The sequence below is a fragment of the Colletes latitarsis genome, chromosome 14, assembly GCF_051014445.1.
Source record: "Colletes latitarsis isolate SP2378_abdomen chromosome 14, iyColLati1, whole genome shotgun sequence".
In the NCBI taxonomy this organism is placed as follows: domain Eukaryota; kingdom Metazoa; phylum Arthropoda; class Insecta; order Hymenoptera; family Colletidae; genus Colletes; species Colletes latitarsis.
In genome coordinates, this window is record NC_135147.1 from 25,326,259 (window position 1) to 25,339,513 (window position 13,255).

The window sequence follows — 13,255 nt, forward strand, 5'->3', positions numbered from 1 at the left end:
CTACAGCTTCTTAAAATGAATTCTTCAAAAGGAACGAGTCTATAAGAGTCATTTCAGTGACCATGCAATAGATAGAAGTTTCCTCGATGGACAGGAGAAGATGAAAGTATCTTTGCATTTAAGCGGGAGTTATGGTTTCGCGAGTGGTACGTCTCGAAACACGGGGAACGGAAAGGCAACGTCGAAGAACGCGGAAGAACGAGAAGCCGGGGTATTTAAATGCCGCAAGTTTCCAGCTAATGTCCTAATTACGCGCTAATCGACTTTCGGTCCGTTCATTAGGGAACTGGTCGTTTCACCGATCGAGTTCCAACGAGGGGAGTTTTAATGGTAAGTAGCCGTGACTCTGGCTCTGCCCCCGTTCTTTGCTCGCCAGAAGGGCGAATCGAAAGATAATCAAATGCAGTCTGAGGGGTGGATAGATACCAAGGGAGGGCGAGTGTGAGAGGGAGCGAGAGAGATGGAGGAGAGTAAGTAATGGTCGTTTGTTCTTGAACGTCGGGAAGTTGATGTACGAGGAGTCGCGGCGTCTGGTTTGTAGCTCGCGCGAGGCGGAGGCCGATGTACGCGCGCGTTCCACGCTCGCTCGCATCTCCCCAGCTCGCAAATTGATAGACGCCGCCGCGACCGTAAATCACTTTACTGACAATTGATTTGGTGCCCTCCGTTTTACCTCGTTGTAAACTCCGCGCCACCGTTGATATTTACGATCACGCGTGTACACACGACGTCACCCGGTGACACACTGCCCGCCAACCGCGACAAATCTTTTACGTTTTTTTTTTTTTTTTTACACCGTACACCACCGTACGTGTCCCTCCTGTCACCGCCCTCGCGTTTTCGCCGGTGTATCAACGCGTGTTTTCACCACCGATCGATGACATTCGCGCGACTCGCGACGAGAACCGTAACGTTCCCCGCTGCTTTTTCGAGAGGTGGACGATTCGTACACCGGTTTCGCCCGAGCGTGGCCCTAAGTAGCGTGACGTACCCGGTAATGGGTGTGGTGCACTCGTCTCGGTGTGTTGTCTCGGGGGGTGGTGATCCGTCTTGCTTACCAGCCCGGTCGTTGACACCACCCACTCGGGAACAGCCACCATCCGTTTCGAAGCGAGGAACCCGCAGGAACCCACAGAGCCACCGACCTTGCCCGTTGGATAACCCCGAACCTTTGTTAATCTCCCAGCAATCGGTCGCCATATTGATCAGGGTCAACCTAACGCGTCCGTTTCTCCTCGAACGCGTTCGTTGTTCGATTAACGCCTACGCGCGACAGGCGATTTTTCATTCTGCCCCGCTGCCTTACCCTACCCGGTCTTATCTCCTCCAACGCCTGGCTGTTTCTCCGAGAAACAACATTTTTCCATCGTAAATACTTATGCTAATAAGCTGCCGCACCGCGGGCGGATGTCCCTGCGATCAATTAGAGGCGATACTGCGGGCGAATTTTTTTTTACCACCGGCCGCAAGTCATCTCCATCGTTATTTCTTTCCCCTTCATCGACCAGCGTCGCGCGAAATGAAGTCTCATTAATGAGTAATGATTTGCGATTACCTAGCGATCAAACCGGTGATTAATGATTATGATTACCCGAGTGAAACACGCATTAATCATTCGATCTCGCGTGGGAGGGGTGGAGGGGCGAAATAAAATAGATTTTACTAAGGTTTATATTATACAATTATTTTTCTAATACGAATGTACGTTTTAAGGAAAAGATTCGAGACTACGATACGTTCGACGGTTGTTTCCTTTCTTTTTTCACGCGGAGCGTTTCGAGACGAATTGCAAGGGTAGATGACGATTCTACGTATAAAAGTAAATCGAAAATGTAGAATAAAACGTTTTCGTACGGGGTTTCGTTCTCGAGAGAATCGATTTTGAAAATAAGTCAGGTACGTGCGCGATTTAGTACGACCGGGCCAACCTGTCCGATCAATGCTCGATATTTCTACTTGTTTCTCCGTACACAGGAATTGGAAGTGCTTTATATAATCGTGCAATCTTCTAATCGTTTAGAATCACCTACTGAGATGGTCCACAGGTTTATTTTGATATTCCCAGAACTAGTTTTGCACGATTTAATACGACCTGTCTGATTAATTCTCGATATTTCTACTTATCTCTGAGTACACTCGAATTAGAAGTGTTTTCTATAATTATAAAATCTTCTAATCGTTTAGAATCACCTACTGAGATGGTCCACAGGTTTATTTTGATATTCCTAGTACTAGTTTTGCACGATTTAATACGACCTGTCTGATTAATTCTCGATATTTCTACTTGTCTCTGAGTACACTCGAATTAGAAGTGTTTTCTATAATTATAAAATCTTCTAATCGTTTAGAATCACCTACTGAGATGGTCCACAGGTTTATTTTGATATTCCTAGTACTAGTTTTGCACGATTTAATACGACCTGTCTGATTAATTCTCGATATTTCTACTTATCTCTGAGTACACTCGAATTAGAAGTGTTTTCTATAATTATAAAATCTTCTAATCGTTTAGAATCATCTACTGGGATGGTTCACAAGTTTTATTAGTTATTTCCAGCATTAGTTCTGTATAATTTTAGATTCGTGGGGAATTAAACGCGGTTGAGCTCAGGTAACAATGCATACGAAATCACGGCTCTAGCGTGGAAAAAGCTAAAATGATTTTAATTTACGAGTATTAGCGGAGCATTGTTCACTTTTAATAACGAGCGTGGTATACGGATATAAAATCGATTTCGGTTAATTGGTACATCGGGTCCAGTTTGCTCTAATTAAGCGGGTGCTCCATTTGTGCAAAGTTTCGAGGGAATAGTTGAAAAAATATATAAAAGATCAATTGATAGTTTACCGAGCAACAAATTACGTGTACCAGGACAGATTAAAATAAAATATTAACCATAGGTTTAAATATATTCTTCGTATCGAATTGGATTTTCCACTGTATTTGCTAATATGATTTAGAGGGTAATATTTGATATTTAATCGTTTAAATATGGGTTTATTTACTCTGCTATTATTAGTTCTTAATAAACATTCACAGTGGAAGCACTTAATGTGCCCGACCGTGATTACTTTAATTAATTATAAGACAACAAAATCACTATTCCACAAAGTGATATTTCCCAAATTTCAATTATTCAAATCAACCAAAAATTGTGCCATTTTTTCTGGCGAGATTCCCAAGTAATCCTTTGCAGGGAATAAAATAAAAAAGGACTTGTTCCTGTGGAAATAACGGTGCAAATCGATATCGTAAATAGTTTTTCTTGCACAAAATTCTAAAAATGGGCTAAACAAGTAGAAGGACAGGATCGTGGACTCACCGGTTCGTTTCTCCGCGTCGCGGTAAGTGACCTCGCTGAGGATGACTGGCTGACTCCGACCCTTGGCGTTCATGGCGTAAACCGCGACGTGGACACCGGCCTCCACCGACGCCTCCAGCCCCGCCAGAGAGAAACTCGGCTCGTCGGTGTTCGAAACGTTGTAGAGGGGCTGGCTGCTCGACAGGAAGTCCACGTCGCCGTGGTACACCTCCAGGATGAATTTTTGCGGAAGTCCGCCGTCGTAGCCAGCCACGCATTTCACCTCGACGCTGGTGTAAGTCTGGTTCGCGAGCGTACAGTTACGTACCGGAAATGGTTTCCCTGAAACGAGAAAACGTCACCCATGGTTAAACGGCAGCCGCGTAATTTGCGTCCAACGGGGATTGCTTCGCTTAATAGTTTCCACCTGTCCTGTTCATCTCACTTTTACTTTGGCTCTCTAAACAACGACTATGCGTGCTGTTTCACCTTTTCAAACAGAAGAAAATAAAATTACAAAACCAATGACGAGATTAAAGTTTCACAGTTTTAATCAACCAAAATGTCGAAGTTATGGAATTTACGAAACTACGCACTGCGCGCAGAGAGAAGTTGACTAGTCTGACTAATTGTGGTATAATCTCCTATGGTTCTTGTTCACCAGGGATTATAGGAGGCAGATTATGATCGATCAGATGACTTATTTTTCTATTTAAATAAATATCGAACAGAGAAATTTCGTCATTGGTTAATTTCCGTCCCCGCCCAACGGCTAGATTTTCCACAGTCTTGGAAGGAGAATTCGAACACTGTTGGAAGATAAATTCATTCCGCGAAGACAGAACAAACTTAGTTTAGAAACAAGACACATTAGAACTCAACGACCTGTTGAACAAGCCTTGTTTAATCTCTCTAACTGCTGAAACAAGTTATGTTGCTTAGTTGTATTTGGTTTTAAGTGTTGTCGTTTATATTAGTACACCGTTGTCGGGCGTAACAGTATCTGTCGGGACAAAGCAGCGTTTAATTTTCTATACTGCACACAGTCCCGGTATCCGTGCATCGCGCAGACATAATTGGAGCTAAATTATGGAATGGATTAGCTCTTTAATAGCGCAACGATTAACTAGAAATTTCATCTGCCAATCGCCTTTTCAATCTTTTAATTTCACACTTAGGAGCTTCTCTTTAGGATGAAATATTCATCATTTAACCCTTAAGTGGATTATTGAGCCCCCCACAGGTTTATTAATTATTTGAAGATTTATCTAATTCTCCATTTTTTAAACGCTTCAAAGGAAAGTTGATTTCCATTAGCCAATATGGTAAAAATCAACATTCGGTAAGATACAATTTCAGAGATCGAGAGTCAGATTAGAAATAGTTTCGCGATGTTTTCAAGTGGCCATGGATTTGTGTTTTGCGAGAAGCTTGGGGGGAGAGATCGATTCGCGACAGCGCGAGGTGGGCTCTGTTTTCGAGGACTCGGGGGCGAGTAAAAAGTTGACGTTCCGGAAATGCCCGAATATTAAAACGACTCGGCGCGTGAAATTGCTTCGTAAAGGATTTCAGTCTTGGCTGGGTCTTTAGAACGTTACGATTGTAAACGGCCAGGGCCCCGACCGCCGCCGGTTTCTCGTTCCTTTTGGCTCGCAATATTCCACGGTTACTTTGTGCGTAATCCCTGCGCTCCGGGCGAGCTTCGCGAGCTTCGCGAACCTCCGTGCAACGAGAGCAAAAGAGCCTCGGTCTCACGCAGAACCGGGGTCCGCACACGCCCGGCTGCAAACGACCATTATCCAAGCTTCTGCCGGCCACTGGACTAATCAAACGAACGACCAAAATCACCTGCGCGCCTTCTTTGTCCTCCTAATCGCTTCTCCCGTCGTTTACCCGCCGAAAGGTCTCCTACAGTTGTCCAAAGCGCTTAAAATTCATTATCCCCGTGTGTTCTATTAGCACAAACGATACAACGATGCACGGGATATTCTCTGGTTGGAATTCGCGTTTTCAACGCGACGACAGACCGAGCCCTTCAGCCACGCGAAAACGAAATTTTGTTTTTAAATAATTAGAAGCTGCTCGCAATCCCAACGTACGATCTCGAGAATTAATCGTTTCGTCTCTTTGCTAAAAAATTGAGGAGTCGGAAATAGCACGATTCGAAGCCGCGTATTTCTCAGACTCCAGTTTTCGTCAAGATCGGAGATCCTCGAGTTCGTCTTCGGTGTCAAAAGGAACTCGATACAGTTGATACTTCTCGGGGAAACTTCCCTCTCGCGACCAGATTTCGCTTAAACGGACGGGAATCCGGAACAATTTACAAAAGTTCGCAAGGTACTGCGATCGAACGTTGGGCGATCCTCGAAGGTTTAATTCGCGATGGGCGGACGCGCTGGTTTCTTTCATTTTTATTATCGCGCCGGCTCGTTTGTCGCCCTTTGTCCGGTAATATTTCCCGGATACTTTGTACAGTGGAAGGCTCGGGCGCTCCACAGGTTGGCTGAAAGCGCCGCGGCAGAGCTCTCTGGAAATCAAGCTCGGCCTGGGCCAACGGTGAAAAATGTTTGCGCGTCTACGAGTGGCAAGGATTTAGTGTACCGGGATAGTAATGGTCACAGAGACGCCCCGTTCCTTTTTTTCCCCTTATTTTCGACCCGGCGCTGATGCAGTTTGCGTTCTACGAGAATTCCTTTTTCTCTTCGCCGCCAGTCAAAGCGCAGCGTCGCTGCCCTGATTCGACGCCCGGATTTCTCGTTCTCGGCGACGGTCCCGCGCGTCGCTATTTTTCTTCACCGTATTTTTTTTTCCGCTCGTCCTCCCCCTCCCTACCGACGTTCGCTCGAAATAAAATTTCCTTCTCCTTAAACAGACAGCGAAGCTATCGCGCTGGCGCGCCAAGCGGCGAGGAGAAAATAAATATTGTTCGCCTTTTCCGACAGCGCAGCGGGCGGAAAGCGTATCCTTCGTCCCCCCCCCCTACGCCTTTATTTCACTTTGCATCCTCGTCCCTCGCGCGAGTTACTTCTTTGTTTCACGTCTCCAACCCCCGCGAAACCTATTTATACAGCGCTCTTTGCTTCTCGCGAGCGCTGCAACGGCCAACGGATTTCGCTCGCGTTAATCGCGAACTCGCCGTCTTGCCCGACGTTCGAACCTCTCGGTTGCTTGAAAAGATATATTGAATTTTCCGACGGTTTTCAATCCCCCCCCCCCCCCCCCTCTAGCCACCCATTTCCACCCCCGGGCGTCGTTCAATTTATTTTCATCCGCCGCGTAATATATGCACGCGGTTCGGTGTGGGATTCTTTTTTTTTCTTTTTTTTGTTCGACGTTGATTGAAAATTCTGTTCTCGATAAACCGGCCTCCTTCTTTTCAACTTCTTCCCAATGGCCGGCATGAAAAATGGAAACGACAAACCGCGTGAATTTTTCACGCGCTCGAAGAGCCGTTTCGGGAGGAAATTCTGGTCGAAACGTTTTATCGAGACTCGCGACGATAACCGGCTTCTAAGCGAGTGCCGAGCGTGGAAGCTTCAAATTTTGTCGAAGGTAAAATTATACAGCGAGTTAGGGGGAAAAGTAGGTCTAAATATCATAGAAATCATAGAAGTTCCATTGCGTTTACTGGACGCTCGACGTTTCAAATTTTGAGATTGAATTGCTTGAATATCTTGGAGCAAAAAAAATTCCGAACCGGAGGTGGCTAAGCAAGTTATAGTTAGCGGTATACGCGGTTGGAATTACATTAGGAAACTTTAAACGCACTTTTCTTGGAACATTGTTTCCAAATAGTCTGTCGAATTAGTGATAAGAACACCATATTTTAGCTGTTATTGTAATTGCAGAATTTGCAAAAATACGACTCTCGATACTTATTTAAATACAGAAATAAATCCAGGCAGCATTTGCAGTCCCGAGTAAGATATCGAATAACGAATATAAAGAGAAATAGAACCTGGAACCAATTGAAAGATAAAATTCTGAATACCGTCGTGCATCTTGCTGCAACTTTATTCAAGTTAAATGTTAAGCAGCTTATTCCTAAGGATTCAGTCCTTATACATTTCTTCGACCTAAAGAAAACGGGTTTAAACAAATTCAATTTTCAGACGATTTCTTTATTCTAACGACAACTGCAACCGAGTCGTCTCCACGTGTTTAATTTTGTCGAAATCATTGTACTTTGATGGAAGCGTTTAAAATCAAACGTAACGATTTTCGAATTTCAACGACTGAGGAAATATACGTGAAAATATACTCTTTAAATGGGTAGATTAGAACCGCCTTTATGCGCGCTTTTGTGACTTCTTTTCGTGGCTCTCGAATACGCTATTCCGCAGACGCAATACTCGATATCGATAACTACAGACTTGAAAATAAAATTTCATTCCGTGGAGGGTCGCTTTCCGGGTTGCTGCGGACAAAAGAGACTCGCCCAAGCTTTCGTTTCGATCGACGACCAACCGGAATGCCCTCGATTTTACTACGAATCCTTATGTTGCAGAATATGCAGCCGTTATAATATAATAGATTAGACATCGATACCAACAGTCTTTCCACAAACTTCAAAACGTACAAAACTTTTATTCTCCAAGATCCACGGTGCATAGCTACCCCTAATTTCACAGTATCACTAAATAAAAACAAAAAATTCTATTGATTCGAAAACACCCTACATTAAGATACATTTGTTCATAATAGTACTAAAAATTCAAAATTGTCAAAGATACACGGCTTTGAACACAAAACAATGATTCTTGCAATAAATTTCTAATTTAATTATACAACAAACATAGTTTATTAAGAAGGATCTTTTATTCTACATAAAAAGAAAAAAATGCTAGACTGCACATGTAGAATAACATTTATTATTTCATCTAAAATCGATAAAACGCAACGAAAAAAGAAATATTTCCATCTTCAAACGTTAAAGAATATATGTGGAAAGTGGTGTAAAAAATGCTGTAAAAAATTGTCAAACATCGCTTCTCGTTTTACCATTTTACACTCTTCCCATTTAAGGGTTGAAAATAGTTTCGAAAATGTGCTTTTCCTCCTCCTTGAGACCGATAGTCATTTCTTAAAAACAGGATGCGTTGTTTGTTGGGCGAGAAAAGAGGGAGAGGGGGAAGCGAGGGGGAAAATGTTTGGACCGCGAAGGTGGGAAACGTGTCGATTTGGACCAGAGCGTACCTCGGGCGTGTATTCGTCAACGTCAACACGGTTTCGGCAGGTCGTCGCGTCAACGTCATTCTCGATCATACGCGGGAAAAAAGACGTCGACGCGCCCCGAGCCGGCGCAAAATCCGCACGCGGATTAACGTCGGGTTTACCGCGCGATGATTGGTTGCATCGCATTGTACGCGCGACGATAATTCCCGAATATCTGTCAGGATTTTGACCGTTCGTTCCCCTGGCACGCCAGCCCCCTCCCCCTCTTCCACCCCCTCACTGGTTCCCTGGAAAACACCGAAGCCCTTCGTGAAATATTTCTACGCGAAACAGGGCCCAGTGCCCGCGAAACGCCGGGAGATCAGATATTCCAATTGGAAAAGTAACGTCGGGTAATTTGTTTCGAATTCATTAATTAACGAGCTATTGATTAACTCGGTTTGCTCCCGCACATATCGTCATACCCCACGAATATACGAGGTAAATATGGCTGCAACGAAATGTTGGTCGACGCAGTTAATTCGGAAACGTTAAATTTAGACGGCGCTTTTCAATTTTCAAAATATAAATTGTAGATTGGATATCACTTATCCTCTAGTTACCAACGTGCAGAATTTCGTTCCCGTGCGCCATTCTGTCGCGTTTAATTAGTTCCGACTGCTCGTTTCGAATGGACGTCCTCGCCGTCGCTCGTTTCCCTCTGCTTTGAAGACAAATTATCAATCTTCCTTTATTTGTATTTTATTGGGAAATTGATTGCTATTTTCAAGTCGACGTATCGTAAACAGTGATTTTTAAATCGGAGCATTTCTCGTTTCGTCTCGTCCCGAGTTTGCCGTTCTGCTTGACAAATGAAGGGTGGACTTCGGTGCACCGATAAGAAACCCCAGTCACGAAACTGTAACCTTGCATTTATCAAGTTAGATATTCCGTAAACACGGACGTAAATAATGGCCACGCGCGCAAGAAAGTAAGCACGAATCGCTCGAGGGCTCGTTGCGCCGCAACAGAGGGGGGGCGAGCTTGATTAACGATCGCTTTTCGACTAATTGGAAAGATCTTTAGAGGCGGGAGAATCACGGCTCGAAAGGGTAAATAATCGAGGCGTTAATAGACTTGGCGGTTTGTTTCGGGCTCGAGAGGGCGCCAGAAATGCCCCGGCCTCTGAATAATTTACGCACGAAGGACCTTCCGAGTGGAATCGTGCTCCGGGGCTTCTTTCCCTCCCGTTTTTCTTTCATTTCCCGTCCGCAGCTGCTCGTATAATTGTCATCGTTACGATCGTTCCGCGTCGCGTTTGGAATGTCGAAAACTAGCGCGCACAGGCCCCGTTAAAGTTGATTAGAAAATTTCGAGGTGATGGGGAAACGCTTGTAGGGAAAATATAGTTAAAACGACTCGAGAGTTTTGCTGGATCGCTATTCGAGGTTCGTTCGCCGGTCTTTATAAGGTTAACCCTCGCCCCTTGGTCGTTCCGAGCGGTTGATCGCGACAAGCTCGGTCGCTTGGCCACAAAGTGTCGTGTTTGCAAGCTCACGGGTCGGTCGAAATGTAACGCGGAAGGTCATAGTTTCGTAGCGTAAACAGGCTCGTTTCTGCCCGCCAGAAAGGATTTTAACTCGATTTCCTGACCGCTCTCGGAGAACTCGGGGGCGAAGCGCGATGCCGTTGAAGCACGGTGTAACGTTTACCGAGATGCAGTAAATACTCACCGGCGGCTACCAGCTGGAAGAGACACGGTCTCGCCTGTGTACCGACGAAATTGTCCGCCCAGCACGACAGAGTACCGTAATCCAGCTCGGTGGTCGGCGTGTACCTCAGCACGCTCACGCCGCTCGACTTCTCCATCGAGAATCTGCCAGGCGCTACTTCCAGCGTCTCCCCGCTGTTGTTGAATTTCCATCGGAAATTGTGCGCCGGCGGATCGGCCTCCACCCTGCAGGCGATGTCGAGCGACTCGCCCCTCGACGCACCCACCACTATGATCCGGTCCTCCTTGCACACAGGCGCGACTGAAACAAACGATCATTCCTTCGTCAACTGTTCGATACTTTACGGAACAATTTTACAGTCCACCTGACACCCCACACGTGACTCAAATACGTCTCATTTTCTTACCTGTAAGGAATTTAGAACAATTCCGATTTTCCAGCATACTCGGGACTGGGACAATGCCGGATAGTTGGACTATATTTACGTACGAAGTGATAGAAACGAGGAAACCATTTTTATGGGGTTTTTCTCAGTTTACGGGGTTAAGGAACACCTTTCCGAATATTCTTAGGACTTCTACATATTCTACATCAAAATACGCGTTGTTTGCCTTTTTGAACATTAAAATCGTCCAATCCGTTCAGGAGTTATGGCGTTTTAAAGATACGCACGAAATTTCAGGGGAACATATCAACGCATGGTCAGACATTAGATTTTCGGTAAGGAATTTTTTTCTCGGAAATGGTTAGGATTTCGGGGGTATGTCTATTGACCAAAAATAATTATAATTGACCCCCGGAACCAAAGATATTTTTTTTTTAGACGATTTGAAATTTTTTTTTTCAAAAAATTTTTGCACTTCCAACTCACTGATTCTATTTAGTTCAGGCCACCAAACAATAAACTGGTTCACACAGTCTTGGTTTGTCACTTTCAGGTTTCACTTCTGATCGCGTTACCCTAACTCTATCGCGATGTAACTTTGGGTCACACGCTAAGTTCGGGCAACTATAGAGCCACCAAGTAAACGTGCACAGTTATGTGTTTTCTAACTCGATAACAGATAAAATGTTATTAGTATGTAAATTTGTTTACGGCTCCTGCAGTAATCCATACCCCAGGTTGAGGTTCGAAGTAACGAATTCTAAGGAACTGTATGCAACGAAGGGACCTAACTGCGTTGAAATTAACGCTTTCGACTCTAGAATATCGCGATTTCAAAACAGAATGAGCGATTTCCGAGGCTGAAACACTTTATAGAGAAGCTCCAGAGACTTTACGATGCCTTGTAATGCCGGGGAAAGCAAAAGGATATATATATATATATACATATATATGGAATCGAGAAACGAGAGACGCCATGGTACTTTGATGACAACATTGAGAACTCGAGAATGATTGCGCTACACCGGAACTTGAATCGTATATGATATATCCTCCTGGCTGAAGGATATTCGAGGACGAGGGGCGTTTATTCACGGTTCTCGTCTCGAAAATTTTCGGAGCACGCCTCGCAGTTTTGTCAGAAGGGGACCTTTGCTCGGATGAAATCGTTTCGCGACTGATGCAAAAAGATTCTCCACCTGCCGCGTCACATTTCCACCTATATGTGTACATATACATATATATACACACATGTGTACATATATACTTCGTCCAATTTATCTGCTTTTGCTATTTCTCCCTGCATTCGTCTCCCCTTTCACTCTGTGGCGTAAGAGAGATAAATAGATGGACGTATCTTATCGGCTCGGAATAGATAAAAGGTTTCCCAACACCAGCGATGTAATATCCTGGAGTGACGAGGCTGAATCAACGTTCGAGTAACTTTACCGCGTTCAACAATCCTTACCGACGAGGATTGCCTTTCGAAAATATGACCAAGTCGATAAATCTTATCCGGTTGGTAAGTACTCCTTCGTTGTTAACGCTTTACCGACCGGTAGGCTTTCGTCGCCGACACTTACCGACTGAATCAATCAATTCTCATGGGGATAAAAAAAGTTTGGTTGTAACGTTTCTATAAGATCCCAAAAATGGACGTTTTGTCGACGTTGCTCGTCCCGGATGGCTCGAAATTGAAAGCAAAAGAAGTCTGCAGAGGGAGGGGGGAAATAAGATCTTGTCTTGGGGAGACGAAAGAGTCACGGTCGCAAAGAGACAGAATCGTGCCACGAAAGCTAAGAATCCGCCGTTTCGCGCGGAGATATGGCCTCGTTTACGAGTTAAGGCAATCTTCGGGAACAATTTTTTAGAGGCACCTTCGCGCCGGAAGATACTGTCCCGATGGCTTCCACGGTCGGTCATCACGGCGAGAGTGACGAACGAGGCTCGTTTTTCACTCGTTTATCAACGTTCAATTCGCTTTCATTCATTTTCAAAGGATCAGCGCCGGGCCGCGTATCGTCGTCACGTTCGAGTTGAAATCCCGCAAAATCAAAGCCGCAGCGCGGTTAGTTTATTGCCCCTCTCTTTTTTCCTTTTTATCCTCGACAAAGGTCCCCTCCTCCCCCCCCCTGTTGTTTGCCACTCCTTTTATTTAGTTACCGCGCGCAATTCAGTAAATGGCAGTTGACGTCAAGCTTCGAGTACAAAAGCGTCATCGAGCGATACAATTCTTTCTCGTTCAACAGCTTTTGTTCCCATCCGATTCATCGGCGCGGAAAAAACGTTCGCGCGACTCCGGCCGCCACAACGAAGGAATTAATTTGCAAAATGTACCGTCCGAGGCACCGGGGCCAAATAAATATAAGAGGATCCGCAAATAGGCGCCCGCTCTCGGCGAAGTTTCGTTAACACGCACAATGGCGCGCCGACCGTGGCTGCGAAATATGCTCGCTGCTCGACCATAACGTTTCGCGAAACGAACAAATTAAAGAAATTACAACCGTCGATCCCGGAATTTATCGCGGAATCGAATTACTAGCAATTTTTCTACGTGCAAACAAAAGTTACAGTTTTCTTTTTTCCCCTGGCAAATATTGCTTTGCTGCATTCGCTGTTCTTTAGATTCGATGATTTTCCAGGGGATTCTCCTAAAGAATTGAAAAGTAAACTCGAACGCA

The 13,255-nt window shown here is 44.8% G+C and overlaps 1 protein-coding gene across 2 annotated transcripts in view; it reads right to left on the bottom strand.

The window, feature by feature from the left end:
- The window catches only part of LOC143350334 (synaptogenesis protein syg-1), a 428,929-nt gene that overhangs the window by 19,825 nt on the left and 395,849 nt on the right, over window positions 1-13,255 (bottom strand). For both annotated transcript variants that reach the window (XM_076782390.1, XM_076782391.1), the window contains exons 11-12: window positions 10,190-10,489; window positions 3,324-3,644 (exon numbers count right to left, since the gene is read on the bottom strand). In XM_076782390.1, the coding sequence (XP_076638505.1) occupies window positions 3,324-3,644; window positions 10,190-10,489 (621 nt within the window). The remainder of the gene's footprint in view (window positions 1-3,323; window positions 3,645-10,189; window positions 10,490-13,255) is intronic.